Source organism: Grampus griseus (assembly GCF_964374135.1).
Source record: "Grampus griseus genome assembly, chromosome: 16".
NCBI classification, from domain to species: Eukaryota; Metazoa; Chordata; class Mammalia; order Artiodactyla; family Delphinidae; genus Grampus; species Grampus griseus.
Window position 1 is genome coordinate 70072959 of NC_139010.1, and position 22742 is coordinate 70095700.

General features: G+C 44.5%; 1 protein-coding gene across 1 annotated transcript in view; it reads left to right on the forward strand.

The window, feature by feature from the left end:
* The window catches only part of CASP7 (caspase 7), a 30240-nt gene that overhangs the window by 4990 nt on the left and 2508 nt on the right, over positions 1-22742 (forward strand). Inside the window, exons 2-6 of the mRNA XM_082674152.1 lie at positions 783-892; positions 17920-18056; positions 18519-18647; positions 20987-21162; positions 21556-21685. Coding sequence (XP_082530278.1) covers positions 783-892; positions 17920-18056; positions 18519-18647; positions 20987-21162; positions 21556-21685 — 682 coding nt within the window. The remainder of the gene's footprint in view (positions 1-782; positions 893-17919; positions 18057-18518; positions 18648-20986; positions 21163-21555; positions 21686-22742) is intronic.

Below are 22742 nucleotides of genomic sequence, written 5' to 3' on the forward strand. Positions count from 1 at the left end.
AAACAGGTGGTGAGTACTTAGAGTGAAATTTTTAGCACTGAACACCTGTATGTAGGAAAGAAGTAAGATCACAAATCAGTCAATTCAGCTTCAACCTTATAAAATTAGAAAAAGGAAGAACAAGTAAAACTCAAAGAAAAACCAAACAAACAATAAAACAGGTGGTGGGCCATCGTCTGTCATCGACTCCAGTACTAGATAATGAAGACCCTAAGATCCAATGAGTTCAGTTTAAGATTTGAACTTTTAGATCATAGGGATCTCGTGAAAATTCTTGAGCAGGAAAATAATTTGATGGAAATCTACTCTGGTAGAACCATGTAAAACCATCTGAAGCAGAAAGAGAACTTTATACTCCAGGTCGTTGCTGTTTTTTAACTGGGTTTGAGTGATGTCGGGCAAAGGATGAGCATCTTATAACCTGCCAAGAATTTAGGGGGAGTTTCTTGTTGTTACAGACTTTGACGAACCTTCCACAGTTTCTCATAAGCAGTGAACATTTAACAAAATCCTGAATGCTGGATCAGAAGCTCCCAGAGGGGCAGGGACTTTGCTTTCTTTGCCACTGTGTATCCCGTCTCTGGAATGAGGCCTGAAATGGGGCTGGCGCTGGAGCCTTTGAATGAATTGTTGGTGCAGCAGCCCTGGAGCCCAAATAGGCAGTACTGGTCATCTCCAGGCTTAATTAAAAGCTATGTCACTGAATGAGTGTTATTTAAAAATATCATGAGGCCAGTGATGCCACTGGGTACCAATTTTCTGGTTGGTTTTTTTCCTTCCAGATGGCAGACAGTCAAGACCATATTGAGGAGCAGGGGGCTGGGGACTCAGCAAGCAATGACACAGTTGATGCGAAGCCAGACCGGTCCTCTTTTGTCCCATCACTCTTCAGGTAAGTTTCCTTCCTTGCTGAGTTAAAGAGGGACCCTGGGCCACTTCAGCCTACCACGCCTCTGCCCTCTCCACCCACCCACCCACACGGAAGCGGACCTTCAGGGAAGGAGGTCTATGCTGTGCGTGGGAGATTTGCACAGAATCCTGCCAGCTGTGTGTGACAACACTGGGGTCCCCCTGTGCACTCCCCTGTCCCCAGGGCAAGCCCAGGTATGGGAGAGCCAGGCTCTGGGGGTCTCCTGCCTGGCTGCTGCGTGTCTGAGTGGCAGCTGCCCAGGAGTGAGGGGCTGTCACCGTCAGAGGTGATTTGCCGCTAGCCTCCTTCAGGGCAGAGCATGGGCTGCTGCTGCCAGTGGGAACGGCCTTGGCTGACAGGCAGAACTGAAGGCCATGGGATGGGAAGTTGTAGGGTGGCACTCTGCTGATTCCTACCTTTTCCTTTTTGGAGTTCACTTTTGAAGTTCTAAACTTTGCATTCAATAATAATAATAACAGCTTCATTTGCTAAGCGTCTGTATGCCAGCTCAGTGTTGCATGAGTCCTCACAGTCAGTCCCAGGAGATGGTTCTACTCTTACCATCATTTAACAGGTAGCTAAACTGAGGCATTAAGAGGGTTAGTAGGGCTTCCCTGGTGGCGCAGTGGTTGAGGGTCCGCCTGCCGATGCAGGGGACATGGGTTTGTGCCCCGGTCCGGGAAGATCCCACATGCAGTGGAGCGGCTGGGCCCGTGAGCCATGGCCGCTGAGCCCGTGCGTCCGGAGCCTGTACTCCGCAATGGGAGAGGCCACAACAGTGAGAGGCCCGTGTACCGCAAAAAAAAAAAAAAAGAGGGTTAGTAGCCTGCCTTTCTGGTGGCAGTTAATAAATGGCAGAGCTGAACCCAAACAGTACCAGCGCCACTCCCTTAACAGCTCTGCCGTGCTTTCTATTTAGAAGTAGGGCTGCAGGGACATGGGGGAAGCCCCTTCCCTCCCCTCCTTAACCTTGGTCATGTGAGTGGTATTCCCTGGTAGAGGCAGGAGCCGTCTGTGCGTCAGAGCATCAGACTTCTCCGTAGCGCCTACACCAAGCCCCACGGCGGAGGGACAGCGAGGGGGATAGGGGGTGAGGTTAGGGAGTGCTCCCAAGCAGTGTTCGGGGGGAGGGGGAGAGCTGGTGATGAGGGGCATCCTGGCTCCCTGCAACGTCCCGCAGAGATCCTTTGGTCATATCATCCCAGACATGACTCGGAGAAGTGGGGAGGCCTCAGCATCCTGGATCCGAATTCCACTGGCGCTGGTTGCCATTGAGGGTCAAAGATATCTGATGAGGTGACCAGAAAATACAGCTCCAATTACTGAAAACTTTTCAAAGCCATGAGTTCCAGTGGTCCAGGCTAAACCACTCCCCAGGGCAAACCCTTTAGAGCAGTGGCCTTCAAATGTTTTCGCTCGCATACCCACCAAATAATGTAAAACTACACACCCCCTCAGAACAGTTGCAAAGGATGTAGTAATATTTCAGTTTTCCCATCTCTCTGAGTATTCAGCCTAAGCAGCTTGCCTCTAAGTGAAAGAGAAACGGGAATCATATGATAGCCATTTCATAAGTCTTAGTTAGATGATGTGGCAGTTTCTATGTCATCTAAGATTTCAGGGTGGGTGAGAAGTCCACCCTTCTCCTCTCTAGTGGGAGATGGGAAACTGGGGAAGGGGAGGTGGTATCATATTCAGGCAGAGCAGTTTTAGGAGAAATACAAATGGAAATTGAGGAACCGGCAATTCATTTACTTAGAATTGTCTTGTCTGCACCCCTTGGAAAATCTCTGAGTACCCTGGTTGGAGACCACTGCCTTAAAGACCCATCATTTTGCAAAAATAGGTGTGGTCTGTGATGTGGGTTTTTTTTTACCCCCTTAACTTCTTTGGAAAGGTAAATAAGCCTGGGTAATCTTCTGTATTCTGGTCCACTATACCTTTTTTTATAGTGTGGCCGGTATTGATGTCAAGCTACATATTATCAAAATAAACAGTGAATATTTAAATTAAATACTTGCAAAATATTTAAATTCCATTTTATGAACTCTTATTTTAGTTGTATGAATTGCAAGACATGATTGTTGAATTATTAAATGTACTTGAACTACAATAAATGTCAATTTAATGTCTTATTCATCTAGGTTGTGAAATGTTAGTTGTTTATTTTCTTTGCCTTCTCTAGGCATCTGACTCGTACCCACGTGTTAGATGGTACAGGGGCCGTCTACCAAATAGGCAATCAATGCAAACAAAATTCAATCAGGATTTGCGACATACCCGTAAAATTTAGATTTTTCCTTCCTTTTTTTTTTTTTTAACTTCAGCAGGATAGAAGGTCCTTTCATCTAGTAAAGTATCACTGGCTTTAAAATTAATCACTTGAGATGCCATTTTTGGTCACATCCATTATTTCATTTATTCATTAAATACTTGCGGCGTGACAGAGAGAGCTTAAGTCCCTTGCACCAAATCCCATGGTTGATTAGTGGCAGAACCAGGATTTGAACCTGTATTCACTTGCCTCTCAAAACCAAGCTCTCAACCACCAGTCTCTGTTCCCACCTTTATGTACCTGGTTCTGTGTTTGGCCCTGGCGCTGCAACCAGGGGCAAGAGCAGTGAGGTCGACGTGGCCCTTGCTTCACTCACGTTCTGGTGGGGAAGGCAGACATGGAACCAGTAACTGTGGTGTAATGACCCTCGGAGGGGACAGAGCAGAGACAAGGGGAGATGGGCTGAACCAGATTTTAGCAGGACTTGTCTGCAGGTCACGTAAAGGATTTGGAATCAATCGTAAGGATGGCGATGTCACTAAAGGGTTTAAGCTGTAGAGTGACTTGATCGATTACACCTGCGGAAACCCACAAGACCACTGGCGCTGCAGCATGGAGGGGAGTGCACTGAGGAGGGCTTTGTGGTGAGGGGACATGAGTTAGGAGGCCATTGCTGCTCCCCAGGCCAGAGTGGATGGTGTAGATGGAGCGGGACTGGGGCTTCCAGAGGTGCCTGGGAGGTGGAAGCCACCAGACTTTGACCAAGTGGAGGGAGAGGGCCGACGAAGAGGCAAGTGGCACCTGCACCCCTGGGAATAGTTGAAGGCGGCTCGTGCCCACTGAGCCCCCTTGCTCAGCAAAGAGGTAAAGCTGTGTATATTTCTAGTGTCACAGTGACAGAACCGCACCAGCATTTGCTGCCTCTCAGTGTTCCCCTGACCGTGCCTGCTGCCTCGGCTTTGCTGACTGAGACCTCATGAGAAACTTGGCTGGCGTCAGGGACCTTGTATATGATGGGGTGAGACTCTGCGTGCGATTAAAATGGGGTGATCTGAAGCAAAGAGGGAGTGTCCCTTATCACACCAGACCCATGGACGCCCCACACTTACCCTCTGTGCCTTAAGGATTCTAACTGGGATTGTTATCTGTGACTCACTGGGGTGACCTGAACACAGCACTAGATGCTGATTGTTTCCTGCAAGTCTGGCAGGTGTGCAGTAGCCCCTCCCATGGCCCCCGCTGTGGCGCGTGGGGAACTTTGCATCCCACACTTCAGAGGTGTGGGTGCAGCCTGTGGGAACATCGCTGGCTGCTCCCTGCAGCTGACGGCAGGCACCTTCCCCCTCCCGTCCCATCCCCAGTTCCCTTCTCTAAGTGTCAGAATTGCAGGGAGGTAAGGCAGTGGAGGGGGCAGTAGCACCCCCATCCGTCTCTAATTGAGGACCCTCGCCCTCCTCTGGAAACCTCAAGGATTCTGGGAAACGAAAAGACGCCTCTTTTTCCCCAAAAAGCCTGGGCTGGACTCAGGTGGTCCCAAGCCCTCACACTTGTCTTGGCTTTTTTGTGTCAGTGCCACTAGATGGCATGACAGCATCATTTTATTTCCATTTCACTGGACCCTGAATAAACCAGGCAGTTCCTTAATTCACTTTTCTTAAAAAGAAAACAATTGATTGAAATATCTTCAACTTATCTGATTATTGGAGAACATTTGGAAAACACAGAAAACCACAAAGGAAAAATATTTAGAATGTAAATTTTACATTAGTAAAGTGCTTGGACTTAAAAAAATAATGACTTAGAAGAAATAAGTACTGTCTCCTCTGATCCGCATCCGTGGATCTAACCAACTGTGGATCAGAAATATTGGGAGTGGAAATTCCAGAAAGTTCCAAAAAGCAAAACTTGAATTTGCTGAGTGCCAGCCACTATTTACATAGTATTTACATTGTTTTAGGGATTATAAGTAATCTAGAGATAATTTAAGGTATAAGGGAGGATGTGCATAGGTTATATGCAAATACTACTCCATTTGAAATACGGGACTTGAGCATCCGAGGATTCTGGTATCCTCAGGGGTCCTGGAACCAATCTCCTCGGATACGAAGGGCCAACTGTGTGTGCGCGGTCTATGTTCATTATGAGCCATAGTTGATGAACAAGGCGCCCTGTCATCTGCGAACTTGAAGAGGGATCCCTCTTGATGTAAAGGTAACCCTAGATCCTAGACAGGGTTACCGGTCATGCAAGTCAACGACGTGGTCCCTGCCCTGGATACAAACTCAAGTTCTTAGTGAATATCTAGGTACGGGTATAGAAAATAGCTAATAACAGGTAGTAACTGATTGCAGAATTGTAGAGTATTGGAAGCTGTGGGAGGCTGGGAGAGGAAGGATGAGGGTGGGCCTGGAGGAGTTGGGACCTGTCAGAGAAAAGGCAGTGGGGTTATCAGGGGACTAGAAGAGCCTGCCTGCCGGGGCCAGAGCCACGGTGGGAATGATGGCCAGGCCCCACGGCACAGGTCTGGGAAAGTGGGTAGAGCCCATGGACGGGCTGAGTTTGACCCTGGCGGCACCACTGAGAGCCACTGCACATATAAGACCAAGCCCTGCCCAGTAGCCTGGAAGATGTCCCCCTTCCAGGAACACTTCAGCTGTGAAATCAGAGGCTCCTTTCTGAGTTCTGCTCAAGGTCACTGTTAAAGGAAATAAAAAACAGATTGCACGCGCTCTCAAATTTCCCCAGGGCCTTGGTGGAGCCTTGGGTGTCCCTGCTGAGGGAGGTATTTATCCTTCCAGTTCCGCGTGAAGAGGGCAGGAGAAAAGGCTTGTTTTCAAAGCTTGATAAGCTCCCTACTTTTGAAGCACTGGCTCAGATCCCATGAGCTTTCTCCTGTGTATCATCTTTGTGTTCTGACCTTTGTCCTCCTTGGAGTGTGTTCCATAAATGCCACTTGGTTGTAATTCTTCTTTCTCCTGGGCTGCAACTTGAGTTGCTCCACCAATTGTGTTATATGTAAACATGTCCCTATTTAAAAAAAAAAAAGTGTTATTTGTGTAATTATAAGAAAGATCCAGGTGGCCTGCCTGTTCATTTGGAGGCGGGTAGGGGAAGTGTTTCAGAAGAAGCAATGCTTTGGAATTGGAGAAAAGAACAAAGAAAGCAGACCTTAACTCATCCCAAGGACTATGTCCCTAATTAAGCAAAAGCCATTCAGTCACACTCGTTTGATTGAAAGAGGCCGGGTCTGAGGCCCCTAGAAAGAAAAAGAACATTAAAACATACCCAGGCAGTTTACTTTTCCATAAAGGAAGCCTTCAGATTCAGACTCCAGAATACTGGATGCCTGTCTCCCAACTTTCTATATAAAGAGTAATAAAGAATTAATGCTATATTTGAAGTAGTCATGATACCACTTAAAATGACAGCAGTGCTGGTATGGAGTTGGACAACCTAGGTTCAGATCCTGGCCCTGAGTCCCACTCTTTCGTTGAACAACTAGAGCAGGTGTTTTGACCATTTTGAGCCTCAGTTCCCTCATTTGCGTGACAGGGATATGAATTCCTATCCACTGGGTTGTTTGTGAGAATTAAATTACCTGATAAGGGAGAAATCATAGAATCATAATTTCAAACCGGAAGACTCCTTGAAAGGTGATTTATCCAGTTCCCCTTCTGTGTAACGATCAAAGAAAGTGAAGGCCAGAGAGGCAAAGTCCTCTATCCATGGTCACCCAACAGGACCAAGACCCAGGTCTAATTTGGGGTCCATTGATCCCCCGCCCCTTACGTCAAGTACCACCCACAAGTGCAGTGGCATCTAGCTATTCAACCATATTAATCCACCAGCGGGGTGTTTTTTTTCTTCCACCCAAGTGGGTCAGCAAATTTAATTCTTCATTGAAAGTGCTCCCTTTCTGCTTCACTTCAGCTGAGAGATGGTATACAGACAGCATTTCAACAGGGCTAGCGATGGGGTTTCTGATAAAGAGGGCCACGTGCCCATTTCAGGAGCAGCGAGCCACACCTCTGAACCATGGTCATAGGCTCTAAATCTTTGAAGCCATGACTTCTACGTGTATAGAATACCTCTAGTTATTTCAGATTATTGCTTTTCTAGAGGGGAAAAAATAAGCTCTAAAGTTAACAGAAAAAGTGAGAAAGGGAGGTAAATGTCAGGTTTCCATAGTGATAGAACTTTTAAAACACCGTTAGTGTAGAATTAAGTCCAGTAATAGAAGAGTATTATGAAAAGAAGCCCCGTTGCTTCTCAAGGGAGCTCCTAATCACAAATAAGAAATGTGCATTATGGCCTTGCCTATTCAGACCCCAAGCTTGCTGGTGCTCAGGGCTTTCTGTCTGGCCTGCATCTGGTAGGGTGAGTTTGTATACTGCTCAGCTGAAAGTGAACAAGATGGATGAAGTGGTTGTGTAAGAATCAAGACTGAAGTGTGTGAGCTGTTCTCAGTTCTGAAGTTTGCAGCCCCAGTACAGACACCATTGTGTCTCCCACTTCATTCTAGGCTATTTAAAGAGAACTCAGTCCTTTATTTCCCCGAATGGTGTTTTTCTTTGAGTCATTTGTCAATTTTTATTGCCAGAGGTCTCTGTTCTTTTTTTAAGGGGGAGGTTGGAAACATGGAGGCGGATAATTCTTCTCCTAAGCCTATTTTAAACTGACTTTGTTTCCCAGTGTAAGTGGGAAATTTACTTTTGCAAATTGAGTTTCAGAGAAGAATGCACGGAGCCAGTTTTTTCTCCTTCACAAACCTGAGGATGGCAAGTGATTAGGGGGTTTCCCAGGAGTGCAGGTGTTATAACTCCCCTTCATCGGCTTCCACGTTTCACTGACTGGGACCTTGAACCAGGAAATGGAGAAAAGCGTTGCTTAATAATTTGGTTTTTATGCATCCACCTCTTCCTGATTGCATTTGGAGGGGCGGAGTGGGGAAGTGTGGTAACTCCTGAGTCATTCGCTTTATCCAAGACCCTTGAAAAATGTTTATATACTTCATTTGAAAATTAAACTATTTGGTATGCCTCTATGGTCTTCTATTTTATTCTTATATTACTACCTTGAGGACCTTTAAAAGGAAAAAAATAACCTGATGAATTTGAACTCTCTGATTCAGCACAAACTCACTTCGTATTTTTGTTCACTCACGTAGAACTTTACATATTTTGCACCTCCTACGTGTGCTGTTTCGCCACCTTTTGTAGATTTGGCACTTCGGTGGGTTGCCCACATCTGCGTGCTCATCACTTTAAATAGCTGTGTAGTATTTTATTCTCCTGATACTCTGTCCCCTGCTTAGCCATTTCCCCATTGTTTCCAGTTTTTCACTCTCAGAGATGGTGCTACTGACTGCATCTTTGTGGAAATGTGGGTTTTTTTCCATGGGACCCCAAGTTCCTAGAAAGTCGCTTTTTCTCTAGGGAGCTGTCCTGGAGTGGGGAGGATGCAGCCGTGTGGAGCCTGGGTATTTCTGCCGGTCAGCAGAGAAGGGGGAGGCCAGTGTGACTTTCCCAGCCCCAGTGTGAATGGTCCTATGGAAAACTCCAGCGTGCGGTTCACTGCTGATTCAGTCACGGGCCTTCAGGGCCGGACGGACTGTGCCAATCTCCTGCCCCTGCTGTGCTCCGAGCATGTTGAGTTTTTATTATTTCAGAGAAGAAGGAAACTCGCTGCCGGTCATCGCAGGGCGAAGCCTAGTTCTGATGCAGAGGGGGTTGCTTTCAGATGGAGACATGAGGTACCACCTTCACTCTCTCCCTTCCTCTCGGTCTTGTTCTTTGCCTTGGTATGTCAGGACTGCTGGGAATGCCCTCTACTGAAATCCTGAAACCATGAATGAATCATCCCAAAAATATTTAGACAAAGCAGCTATGAAAACCAGAGCCCTAGTTCCGAATGAAGCAGCCCTGGGGAAATGTGTGCCTGGTGGTGTGTTTACTTTCATGCTGATGAATGTCTGCAAACAGACAGAGCTACTGGGAATCCTATTCACGGAGACACTTTAGAAAATAAATAGCGGGTTTGCAGTGCTTATATTCCCTTCCAAATATAGAAAGGTGTAATTCACGTTTCGAGCAGCCTGGGGGATCTGTAAGAAGATAAAACCTGTATTTATTCACTCTGGTGATGGGGAAAATTATATTTGTACCAAGAGTGGATTGTAAAAATTTTTTGTGCACTTTCTGAGGCTTTTCACTTCTTTGTATAGTAGGTACAGTATTTTTATCCTATAATGTTTTCTGGTATGTGTTACTGTAGACTCTTCAAGGAAGTCTTTCTACAGAAATAACTATCAGAGCTTGGTGGTAACTCTTTGCCTCTTGATTTTGCTGAAGTGACTGCGAAATCAGAGGTTCCAAATAATGGCTGTCGACCTGAGAAGTTAGGATAATCTAGGTCCTTCCTGATAATCAATGCTGGTATTATCTGTGTTCCTAGCAGAGATTTGAGCTTACCAAAATACATCTGGGAAATGAAGACAGTGGTCCTTGCACATATGAGCGAGGAAATACAACACCAGCAAACATGAAGGATGGTTAGGAAGGGCCGTAGTCAGCCAACCTGCTTGTGTAAATTAACTGCTCATTGTCTTTGATGCACACTTGAATGCACTTCCTACGTCAGTCTTTCTACCAGGCTTTTGTAGTTGTTGTGACCTTGCTTGTCCAGCCCTAACCAAGCACAGTGATTTCGTGGCCAGATTTGTTGTTTTAAAATCTGCAGCCAATTGTATGTAACACATGAGCTTTTAAGAGGACTTGGACTTTTTACTTCACTGGTCTGGTTTATCACAGCCTCGCACTTAACAGCAGGTTCCAAAACCAGAATCCTGTGTTTCTCCTCAGTGTCGTAATCTTGGCCAATGTGTTCAGAATGTAAAAAGGTCAAGTTAAAGACTAAGTTTATCAGCACAAAATTAGCAAAGGGAGGGAACAGAACGGGGCCTGGCGAGGGTACAATGGGAAGTGATAGAATCTGGCGTTAAAAATACCCTGGCCAGCCTTTATTTGTTACATCTTTCCATACCTCTCATTTGTACTTTGCAGAACAAGTGGGGGTAATGATTATTAACATACTTTGTAAAGCATAAAACCCTTTTAAAAAATATTAATGAAACAACAAGGTCCTACTGTATAGCACAGGGAACTGTATTCGATATCCTTTGATGAAACCATAATGGAAAAGAATATGAAAAAGAATGTATATATGTGTGTGTGTGTGTGTGTGTGTGTGTGTGTGTGTGTAACTGAATCACTTTGCTGTACAGCAGAAATTAACACAGCATTGTAAATCAACTATACTTCAATAAAATAAATTTTAAAAATATATCAGTGATACTTGTTCCTGGTGACTTAGGGACTATCTTAAGTGGTTCCTCCACCATTTGTACCGTTTGTCAGAATCAGGAGAAAGGCTGGTTTCCATTGATCTGGACTTGAACAAAGTGCGGGTGCCCACCTGTTGGGGTCTGTGTAACGGCAGTGCCCACGTGTGCTAGCATCTTCTGCAGAAAAGGCCAAATGAACCCAGGACGACAAGAACAGCCACTTTTAGAAAATCTTGTCTTTGGGGGAGGATCGCCAGCTGAAGAAGTTTCTAACCTGGATCCTTGAAAGCTTCTTATCACCCTGTTCATTCCCACCCTGGTGCCCACCCCTGGAGAACCCGTGGTGCTGAGCTGTGGACCAGGCCACTGCCATCTCTCTGCAGTTGGCTGATTAATGAGCACCATCTCTTTGGAGCCCTTGAGGGCCTTGCTTCTGTCCAACAGCAGTTGTTTATCTGATGATCTGCTTGGCTCTGACCATTGATCTCCAAACAAACAGTAACTCTTTATGAGCTGCTAGCACTTCGGTCACAGAGCTCACCTCCCCCGACTGTGCTGATAGTGAGTTACAGGGCCACCAAGGCTGTGCTGGGGACTCACCCAAACATTGTGCAAACAAGGGAGAATAAGGATGGCATTGCTTGCAAAGTGGCATTTCCTGGAAGCCTTTTGGTTGTGCAGTTAGTTTCGGTTTAATGTTCAGCTCAGCTGTCACCTGGGGGAGACCTTGCAGGTTTCGTGGAGAGCCATAAATCCCACACATGACCCTAAATAGAACCACGCTGCTGCCCAGGGCCGCCTTCCACAGGCCGTGCTCCCCAGGGCCGCCTTCCACAGGCCGTGCTCCCCGAGGCATATCTCATTTGACTTTCTAGCCAAGAGCCAAGGGGCCCAAAGGCTGCAGTCATGTGGAGAGTGATGTTTGATAGGGTGGGATGAGCTGGTACTCTCTACCCTGCTCGGGAGGAAGAGGGACTAGCCCACAGGGACCTCTGCTTCCATGGGCTATGGAAGTAGCGAAGGGGCTTGAAACAGGAGTGGACACTGCAGTGAAAGGTGAGGGCCAAGCGGGCCCAGGCTAGTGCTGAGGCCCTCAGGCTTCAGAGGATATGAGCGTCTCCAGGAAAATACCCAGGCCTGGCTCTGATCCCCTGGGTCTAGGGCAAGGCCTGGGAATCTGAATTTTAACAGAGAAACCCTGGAATAAGGGACTTGGTGTCAGACCTCAGAATAAACCTGGACACTACCCCTGCCTGGCTTTGTGATCTTGGACAAGCTAATGTAATCTTTTTCCATGAGATATGGAGTTAATGTCTCACAGAGTTGTTGTAAAGATTACATGAGATAATATATGTAAAGCAGTAAGTGTTCAAAAAGTAGTACTTATTAGAACTTTATTTATTATTGTTGTTACTATTGACACGTAGAGGAAGAAGGCTAGGGAGAGGGGTAAAAATCACAGTGGAAAACAGAGAAATGGGGTGTCCAGGGACGCCTTTCAACAACTCGCACAAAAAAGTATGAATCCAAAAAGTCCAAAAAGTAATTTTCAAAACAGGTCTTGAAATCCATTTGCAGCAAGTGATTTTTAACTATTAAATAATAATTTTTATTTTAATCTTTTGAGTAGTTAACTTATTCATAGATAGAAAAAGAGATATACAGTCAAAATTCTTTCTCCTTCCTGCCGTCCTGCTCTTGGCTCCAGAACACAGGTAACCACTTTTGATGCTATTTAATAAATAACATGAGTAATAATGATGATGTTTATTTATTCAGTACAACTTGCTACATGCTGCACACTGTTCTAAGTGCTTTGTGAATATTAACTTGTTTACCAACTCTGAGGCAGATGCTATAATTTTGTCATTTTTACAAATGAGGAAACTGAAGCCCAGAGAGGTTAATACGTAACTTGCCCACGATCGCTCAGCTATGTGGTGGAGCAGGGTTTCAAACCCAGGCAGTCCCGCCCGGAAATCCGTGGATTTATCCATTATATCATCCTGCAAGGGTCTGTTTATGCAAATACAAGCAAGATACGAATTTTTCCTGACACGTAGCACACTGGTCTCATTGTTTTGCCCCTTTGTTTTGTTCCACCCTTAACACTGCTTATTGGAAATCATCCCACATCAGGATAGGGAGAGCTTCCTCATTATTTTAACAATAACTATGTGGTTTAGATTCAAGACCCTGCCTTTTACAGTCCACCCAGGAAGTAGAAGCCGAATTAGATCTTGATACTTGCCCTGCTGGTTATTATGGGAGTGAGTGGCTAACTGAATAAACTTAGGTCTGCCAACCAGATCTTTTAATTGAGGCCTGCTATTAGGGTTCAAAACTGGACATGGGAACCCCAGGGGGAAAAAATGGAAGAGAACTTGTCAGTCCAAAAGTGTTTCCAAATAGTATTGGGTGTCACACACAAAAGAAAGACTCAAGCAAAGCGATTGCCCTGTGTTCCTGCGGAATCAGCTACTGGGGCTCCCTAACGTACGCCCCTCTCAGGAATCAGCCCCCTTCCTATATGTGAGGCTGTACTGAATTCATGTCTCTGCAGCACCCTGGCAACAGCAGCTGGCAAAGTGGAAGAGATGGCACTGTTCCCACAAGAGGGAAACTGGGGTGAAAGGGAGATAGATAATCCCCAGGAGAAGGGACCCCAAAGCCTCACAACTAGTAGGTGGTAGACTCTAGTCTCTTGGCCTCTTTTACTTGCGGAATCTATCCATAGGCAATAGACTTTAGTCCGCCTGGTTTCTTCCTGGCTCCTTTCCCCTAGTGACTTCTCGACAATCATTTCTTCCTCTTATTTGTCTCTCGTTACATGCTTTAAGCTCATCATCAGGGTTTGCTTCCCCAGACTTAAGCTACAGATGGAGTTTTCCCAAAGCCAGTGCCTCTTAGGCACAATGGGATCAAGTTGCTAATCACTCTCTGATACACAGCTTCGGTGTGGGAAGACCTGGGTTTAACAAAAAGCTATTTGAGTTAGAAGGAAAAATTAATATGGACTGACTCAAATCCGGAAAGAAGAAGCAGATATTAAGTTCATTTTGAAAAATGAGAATTCAGTTTAGGGGAAGGATAAGAAAGGGAAATTGTCCTTATCTCCCTTGAGATATTTACTGGGGAATCACATAAGAATCACATTTCATATTCATTTTTAAGGTACTTTTTATAACTATGGAAAGTGTTTTCTTTAAAGTGTATATATCTTTATATACACACTTTTGTGTTCCTTTTTTTTAAGCAGTTAGTTTTCCAAATTCTATTCTGATAGAAACAGAGTTCTTTTCTTTTTCGTGTAACTTATATCTAAGCCTGTTTTTCTTATAAAAAATGCTCACTGGTGTAGTTTGGCTTATGGCAGCCTAAAAAAATCACAGCTTGTTTATAATTTAGATATCATTGTACAGTTTGTTTTAAAATAATCTGTATTGCAGAAGACAGAAGTGGAATTTTCTCTCATAAAGGGCATAAACTTGACCTCCAGCCCACCAAACATAATGCTCCTCTTGTTAGGGTCTTCGAGTGAGCTTAAATTAGCTAAAATCCTCTCAGGAGCCAATGAGAAAATGCAGATGAGAATTTTATCAAGATCTCAGCCCATAATAAGCCCTGACAAACGCTAATTGTTGTTATTATTACCTATAAAAAGGGTGTGATTATGCCCCCTCCACCTACCTCAGAGATGTCAGTTGAAGACCGACATCTTTCTGACTTACTTCACTCTGTATGACAGACTCTAGGTCCATCCACCTCACTACAAATAACTCAATATCGTTTCTTTTTATGGCTGAGTAATATTCCATTGTATATATGTGCCACATCTTCTTTATCCATTCATCTGTCAGTGGACACTTAGGTTGCTTCCATGTCCTGGCTATTGTAAATAGAGCTGCAATGAACATTGTGGTACATGACTCTTTTTGAATTATGGTTTTCTCAGGGTATATGCCCAGTAGTGGGATTGCTTGGTGGTATGGTAGTTCTATTTTTAGTTTTTTAAGGAACCTCCATACTGTTCTCCATAGTGGCTGTATCAATTTACATTCCCACCAACAGTGCAAGAGGGTTCCCTTTTCTCCACACCCTCTCCAGCATTTATTGTTTCTAGATTTTTTGATGATGGCCATTCTGACTGGTGTGAGGTGATGCCTCATTGTAGTTTTGATCTGCATTTCTCTAATGAGTAATGATGTTGAGCATTCTTTCATGTGTTTGTTGGCAGTCTGTATATCTTCTTTGGAGAAATGTCTATTTAGGTCTTCTGCCCATATTTGGATTAGGTTGTTTGTTTTGTTGATATTGAGCTGCTTGTAAATTTTGGAGATTAATCCTTTGTCAGTTGCTTCATTTGCAAATATTTTCTCCCATTCTGAGGGTTGTCTTTTGGTCTTGTTTATGGTTTCCTTTCCTGTGCAAAAGCTTTGAAGTTTCATTAGGTCCCATTTGTTTGTTTTTATTTCCATTTCTCTAGGAGGTGGGTCAAAAAGGATCTTGCTGTGATTCATGTCATAGAATGTTCCACCTGTGTTTTGAGAGGGGAGACTTTAGAAGGTAGGAGACCAGACTGAGGGCATTTCTCTTTTAGAAATAAAATGATACGACGGAAGAAATTTGACCCTATAAAAGTAGAGGATAAAGTCATGTTGAGGTTGAAAACAGCAATATGGAATCTGAAGTTTCGACTTAACATAGCTAACCTGTAATCTGGACCAAAGTAGGAGGAGGAAGGGGAAAGACCACATCCTTTCAGAGATTCTGAGAAACTCAGGTAACATTCAGTGAAAACTCAGAGTGAAATACCCTTGGAGCCACACCCATCAGGGAACAAGCTCAGTTTTCACTTTCACTTTACTTCTTCCAACTTTTGATGGAGCTTTGGGAGGATGGTGGACAAATCATTCTAACAGATACTCAAGAGCATAAGGCTGTGGAACGCTGACATGAAGGAGGAGGCCTGGGTGATGGTCCCACCTTGCCGATCACTAGCTGGGTGACCTTGGACAACCCCCTGCCTCTCTGTGGACCCCAGTTTTCATGTCTGCAAAATGAGCAAATAAAACCTGATTCATTCATTCATATGACAGTTTTTAACTTCATTGCCCGACTAAAACCTCTCATACAGTATTTAGTAGAAGTGGCAAGAGTGGACATATTTGACTTGTTCCTGATTGTAGAGCAGGAAGCATTCAGCCTTTCATCATGAAGTATGTCGATGAAAATTCAGTTAACTATCACATCAGGAAGAAAACGGGAATTTTATTGGAGCCAAACCGAGGGTTATAACCCAGGAAGCGTATTCTCAGAAAGCTCTGAGAACTGTTCCACCTGTTAGAAGTCAAAGGCACAGTCATATTCATTTTCGCGATACAGGCTCATCCATCAAAATGACATACTGATGTTTCACATAAAGTTCACCAAAGTTACATAGTCCAGATAAGCATATGCAAAGCCAGCAGCAAGTCACCCACGACCCCCTACGGAACTGGGAAAGAATGCTATTTTAAGAAGTTACATTGCTAGTATCCGAAGAAAGAAGAAATATTGATCTTTACAGTCGAGCGGGCACTCCTGTCTTTGAGGAGTTCTGGTTAACATGGAGTGCAGAGGTAAACTGCACATTAGGGACGGAGGGAGGAGGCCCAGACAAACACAGAGAATTTTATGTTTAATTTTTTCTTGTTCCACCTTAAAATATAAATTTTATTTCATCAAGTATGATATTAGCACTGGGTTTTTCATAGATGCCCTTTGCAGGCTGAGTTAGTTCCACTGTAATCCTAGTTTAGTGAGCATTTTTATCATAGCAGGGTGTTGGATTTTGTCAAATGCTTTTTTGCACCAATTGAGTTGATCATGTGGTTTTTGTCCTTTATTCTGTTCATACAATGGGTTACATTGGTTGATTTTTGGATGTTAAACCAACCTTGTGTTCCTGGGATCAATCACACTTGGTCATGGTGTATCACCCTATTTACAGATTGCTGGCTTGGCTGGCTGAGAGTTCATCAAGGATTTTTGCATCTTTATTTATTAGGGCTATTGGTCTGTAGTTTATAACAAATATTTATTGAGCAACTCATATGCCAGGCGTTGTTCTAGGTGTTGGGGATTCTGCAGTTTTTCAAAAGAGATAAAAAAATCTCTTCTGTCATGGAGCTTACATTCAGACGGTCGACTAGCAGTGCAGCTCCCCACTGACGTTTGTCATTGTTTTCCTCTAGCCTGTCAACGGTGCCCCAGATTCCAGTCTCCGTGCCTGTGTGCCTGACTCTTAGAAAACTGGATGGTCAGTGTCTGGAGATCGGAAGGGGCCTACTTTCTTGTTTAAGTTGCTGTTCCTTTTTTCCCCTTTTAATGTAAATGTTAATTAAATTATAACATCTACATAGAGAAGTGCACACACTTCTGTACCCTTTTGTGTATGGGTTCTTTCACTCAGCGTTACGTGTCTAAGATGCATCCATGTGGCTCTGTGTTGTCATGGTTTGTTCACTCTCATTATTGTAGGCATATATTTTATTGTGCTCACTTCACTGTGCATCACAGATAATGTGTTTTTTTTACAAGTTGAAGGCTTGTGACAACCTTGTGTTGTCAGATGATGGTTAGCATTTTTTAGCTATGAAGTATTTTTTGATAAAGATACACCTACATTGTTTTCTTAGACATATTACGCACTTAATAGACTACAGTATGGTTTAAACATAACTTTTATATGCACTGGGAAACCAGAAAGATCATCTGACTTGCTTTATTGGGATATTTGCTTATTGCAGTGGTCTGGACCGAACCCACTATATCTCTGAGGTCTGCCTGTCTATAGTATTGCATTGCTTGAATATTCCACAATTTATCCATTCTGCTGTAAATGGACATTTGGATTATTTCCTGTTTCGGGCTGTTTAAATAGTACTGCTGTGCACATGTGTGGCTCTGTCGTTAGGTAAACGTCTGCTCTCCTTTGAGCTATATACCCAGGAGTGGAATAGCTCTGTCATAGGATATATTTAAGTTCAGTTTCAGTAGGTTCTGCCAGTTTTCCACAGAGGGATGTACAAAGGGGGCTCCCGCAGTAACGTATGATAATTCCAGGTGCCAAACGTGGTCACCAAGACAATGAAGCCATTCTGAGGAATGTATTGGTATTGCATTATGATTTCAGTTTGCATTTCTGTAGCATCTAATGAAATTAAGCAGGAGATCCTGTTTATTTTAAACATGACAGTTAAACAGAACCAACTGTCCACCCCAGCTCCACTTCTTTTTCTCAGACGTTGCAGCATTTTCGGGTACCCCTTTGATGCTAGTAATAAAAACAAGAGGTCATTCCTGTCCAAACATCTTCCACAGCCCCTGACTGGCTTTGTATTTCCCCAGTAAGAAGAAGAAAAATGACTCAGGGAAATCGGCCAAGAACCCCCGGGACCGAGTGCCTACGTATCAGTATAACATGAATTTTGAGAAGGTGGGCAAATGCATCATCATAAACAACAAGAACTTCGACAGAGTGACAGGTGGGTGCTGTGGGCATGGGCTAGCCTCTGCCGTTCCCTTCCAGTTTCTTCAGCTTGCATTCAGACTTGTATCAGATGTTCATCAGGGAGACACTGTGCCCACCTCCTGTGGCAGACAGCCCCTCCGCAGGTGGTACTCGAGTGTCCAGGAAAGAGGGATGCGGGGAAGCTGGGAACTTGCAGTCTGAGAGTCCCATCATGTGCATTAGCGGATGTAATATTTGGACCACGTGTGGGATCTGGCTGAGGATCAAGGCGGGCTGTTTGGGCTGACTGGGCCTGAGAGTCGCCGTGACGAGGCTCACCTTTTGTGGGTGGGCTGAGTTACCCTCTCCGTTGAGTTTGCTTCTTATTTCAGTCGCTCATCTAAATCGTGACCTTGGCAGCATTTACGCCGGAGCGCCTGGCCTGATGGTGCCAGCACGTGGCACTCATCGTGGACTCGGTGCTTGATTCCCACAGGAATGGGTGTCCGCAACGGAACAGACAAAGATGCTGAGGCTCTTTTCAAGTGCTTCCGAAGCCTGGGTTTCGACGTGACCGTCTATAATGACTGCTCTTGTGCCAGGATGCAAGATCTGCTGAAAAAAGGTGCATCCTGCCCTTCCTCCTTCAGTCTTCTTCCTTCTCCCGCCTGGTCTGGGGAAGACACCTTCACACACAGGAGGGAAATGTCTCAGCGTGGGAAGCCCTTCCTTCCTCTGGGTGACTCCATACCTGTCTCTGGGGCACCTATCTCTCTGGAAACTTAGATCTCCCCCTAAAATGTGAAAGCAGCTTACATCACAGCAAGAGAAATAGGTTCTGTATCTACAGAATGGTCTCAATTTCAAACCGCCAATTCCGTGTTCACAAAATTGTTTCTTTAGATCTTTAACACAACCCCTGCGTGTTGGCCAACAATATTATCTTGCCCGTTTCATGAATATAGGGACAGAGCTTTAGAGAGGATAAAGGCCATACTGAAGGCATAGTTAGTAGGGGCAGAACCAAACCTCAAGCCTTGGTCTTCCGATTCCAGAACAATTACGTTTTCTATTACATCACACCATCTAGTGGAAGCCACCTAGGATATTCTCGCATTTAGGGCAAATGATTGAAAGTAATGCCCTCCCAGCTCATTAGATGTTGACCCATGGGCAGAGGGTAGGCACACAATTCCAATCAGTGCTGCTTTTCTCAGCTGTGCAGCTAAACAAGAAAAAGACACCCCCCCCCCATAACACTCTCTCTTAAGTACCGTCTCTTATATTTTTAAAAACTAGTCATCTTTTCCTTATTTCTTCGAACAGGAATCTTAAGAGCCCACCTTCTGTACCCTAGTAGGCCACATGGTAGAGCAGACTGGAAGTCAAGAGTACAAATGTGGGCTCTAGTCCAAGTTCTAGCAGCTGGGCGAGCTAGACGAGGCATCTGTGCCTTCTCGGTGTTTTACTTTCCTGAAATGCAGATCATGATACCATCTCCTCCTGCTTCTTGGGGCCGCAGTCAGCATTAGCTGAGGGAAAGTTTGTGAATGTGATTTGAGAAGGGTAATGGCCTCTACAGATGTAAGGGCTTGTCCCAGTTGTAGTTTCTGTCCTTATGAAAAGGGAGTTATTTCACCCGTGTCCAGGGCATGTCAGGATCACAGAATTCCCATTTACTGTCCTGTCAAAGTAGCAACATGGTGATTTTTCTTGACAGGACAAAGTTCTAGGACTTCTCCGAGATTCCATTTTTTTATCAGTGAAATAAAGATAAACGAGGCCTACTTCAAGCGGCTCTTGTAGGGATTAAATAAGATAACTCCGGCAAAGTACCTAGATCACTGTCTGCCCGCAGTAGGTGCTCAAGAAATTCTTTACTACTTTTTTTTTTTTTTTTTGGGCCACACCGCACAGCTTGTGGGATTTTAACTACCCAACCAGGGATCGAACCCGGGCCCTTGGCAGTGAGAGAGCGGAGTCCTAACCACTGGGCCACCAGGGAATTACGAAATTCTAAATCTTCTTCTTCCCTCATCATTGATGAAGAGAAGAGAAGAAGAAAGGATAGGTTATAGTAATTAGTTAGTTAGAACCCCAGAACCTTAGATGAAATCAAGCTGAGCCATTACATAATTTATGGTTCCTCTCCTCAGTCTCCTAAATTGACAGCCAACCTAGCATTTTCTTTCTTTCTTTCTTTTTTTTTTTTTTGTAATCTTATTTTTTACTTTTTAAATTGTGGTAAACGACACATAATATAAAACCATCTTAACGACTTTTACGTGTACAGTTCAGTGGCAGTGAGTACCTTCCCATTGTTCGGCAGCTGTCACCACCCGTCTCCAGAAGAACTCTTTTCATCTTGCATAACTGAAACTCTGTCCCCATGACACACTAACGCCGCATTTCCCCATCCCCGCAACCCCTGGCAACCACCGTTCTGTTTTCTGCCTCCGTGAACCTGATTACTCTAGGAGCCCCATACACATGGAATCGTAGAGTATTTTTCCTTTAGCAAGTGGCTTCTTTCACTTAGTGTGTTTTATTTTCTTTAACAAATACTTGCCCAATACTCTTGTGGTCTGCTTTACAAATATCAACTCATTTAATGGGTACTCTTGTCTCCATTTTACAGACAAGGAAACCAAGGCACAAAACGGTTAAGTAACTCACCCAGTGTCACAGACCTAACAAAGGCCACACCCTTCAGCAACCCCATATGCTGTCTCCCAGCTGCTGCCTGAAGCCCTCCTACCCTTGGGGTTCTCTTCCTCATGAGAATTCTAGAGAATTCTAGAATTCTCCCCCTCTCTAACTTCTCTCCAGTGTCGTCCAGGGGTGCTTCTCCACTATCTGCCCGTCCCTCTCTGTCAGTAACAGCTGCCAGGCTGGAAGGGAATACTACCTCTGAGGTCCCACAGGACACAGGTTTTAACTTTTCAATGTTTAAATCGCTTGCAGCTTCTGAAGAGGACCACAGAAATTCAGCCTGCTTTGCCTGCATCTTATTAAGCCACGGAGAAGAAAATTTAATTTATGGAACAGACGGCAAGACAGCAATAAAGGACTTGACAGCCCATTTTAGGGGGGATCGATGCAAAACCCTGTTAGAGAAACCCAAACTCTTCTTCATTCAGGTAATCCCTTGCCAAAGTCCATAGAAATGGCAAAAGATTACACAATGACTTGGATTGTGTCATTTTTTACAAATCTACATGCTGTTTCTATTGGGGTATGCAAATTTGGGTTGTATTTTTCTACCTCTGAATCCTCGCCATCTGCATTTAGATCGCATTGGATCACAAATTATGAGAGTTTAAGACGTTGCAATATTTTTATTTGCTCTGCTTACTGATTTGACACATTATCAAATTATCTTGAAGATTGTTGCATTGCTAGTACATGCCAAGCGTAGACAACACTGGGACACGGCAATGAACAGCACACGTGTTTCTGTTGCTTCACGGAGTGATCTCTGTCCTTATGCTCTGTCTATTGCTTCATGGAGTGATCTCTGCTTTGATGTTTAGGCTTGCCGGGGGACAGAGCTTGATGATGGGATCCAGGCCGACTCGGGGCCTATCAGTGACACAGATGCTAGTCCCCGATATAAGATCCCAGTTGAAGCCGACTTTCTCTTCGCCTATTCCACAGTTCCAGGTATCACGTCCATTGTCTGCTAACCAGACCATGCCATCCGGCCCACCGTCGAAATGAAGGCTTGCAGCTATGTCAGTTTCTTACTGCTGTAGAAATAAATTGCTACAAACATAGTGGCTTAATACACACAAATGTATTACCTTACAGTTCCAGAGGACGGAATTCCAAAATGGGTTGGCAGGGCTACAGTTCCTTCTGGAGACTGTAGAGGGGAAAATCCACGTCCTTGCTTTCCCAGCATGTTAGAACCACCTGCATTCCTTGGCCCGCGGCCTCCTTCCTCCAGCTTCAAAACCGGCAACCTCCCATCTCTGACTCTCCCTCCACCCTTACACTGCTCTTTCTGACCACAGCTGGGAAGGGTTCCCCTCTCTTAAGGACTCCTGTGATTAGATTAGTCCCACCTGGATAATCCAGAATAATTTCCCCATCTTGTTTCCTTGACCTCAATCACATCTGCGAAGCTCTTTTTTGCCATGTCTGGTAACATATTCACAGGCCCTGGAGTTAGGGCATGAACATCCCTGGGCGCCATTATTCTGGGGGCCATTATTCTGCCTACCACAGGGACGTAGTCACTTTTCTCTCCAAAGAAGGCTGAATTCTCTCATTTATGATGATTATTATCATTGTTGGGAATTATAAGAACAAATATTTCTGTGGCACTTTACAATTTACCGAGTGTTGTTCATGTCTTTTACCTCAATCGTCCCTGAAATAATTGCGTAGGTAGTTAGGAAAGGTGTTACATCTGTCCTAATTTTACAGATAGAAGAAAAAATTGAGCTTGGGTGAGTTTAGGTGACCTGCCCAAGGTCATATAGAGATTTTGGTATGTAATAGAGTTAGAGCTCAGGCCAGGATTCTTTTATATGGCAGCCTGTTAAGAGACACCAGAAATGCCTGTAGCAAGCAAGCCACCTTAGGATTAACCAAGCCCCAGGTCTGCCTGAGTGAGTTCAGTGAACTTCCTTTGTTTGGGGTAGAAACCATCACTAAGTTAGAATTCTCCCACCTGTAGTAGTAGTTTGTCAAGTGCTTGATACAAAGGTACTGG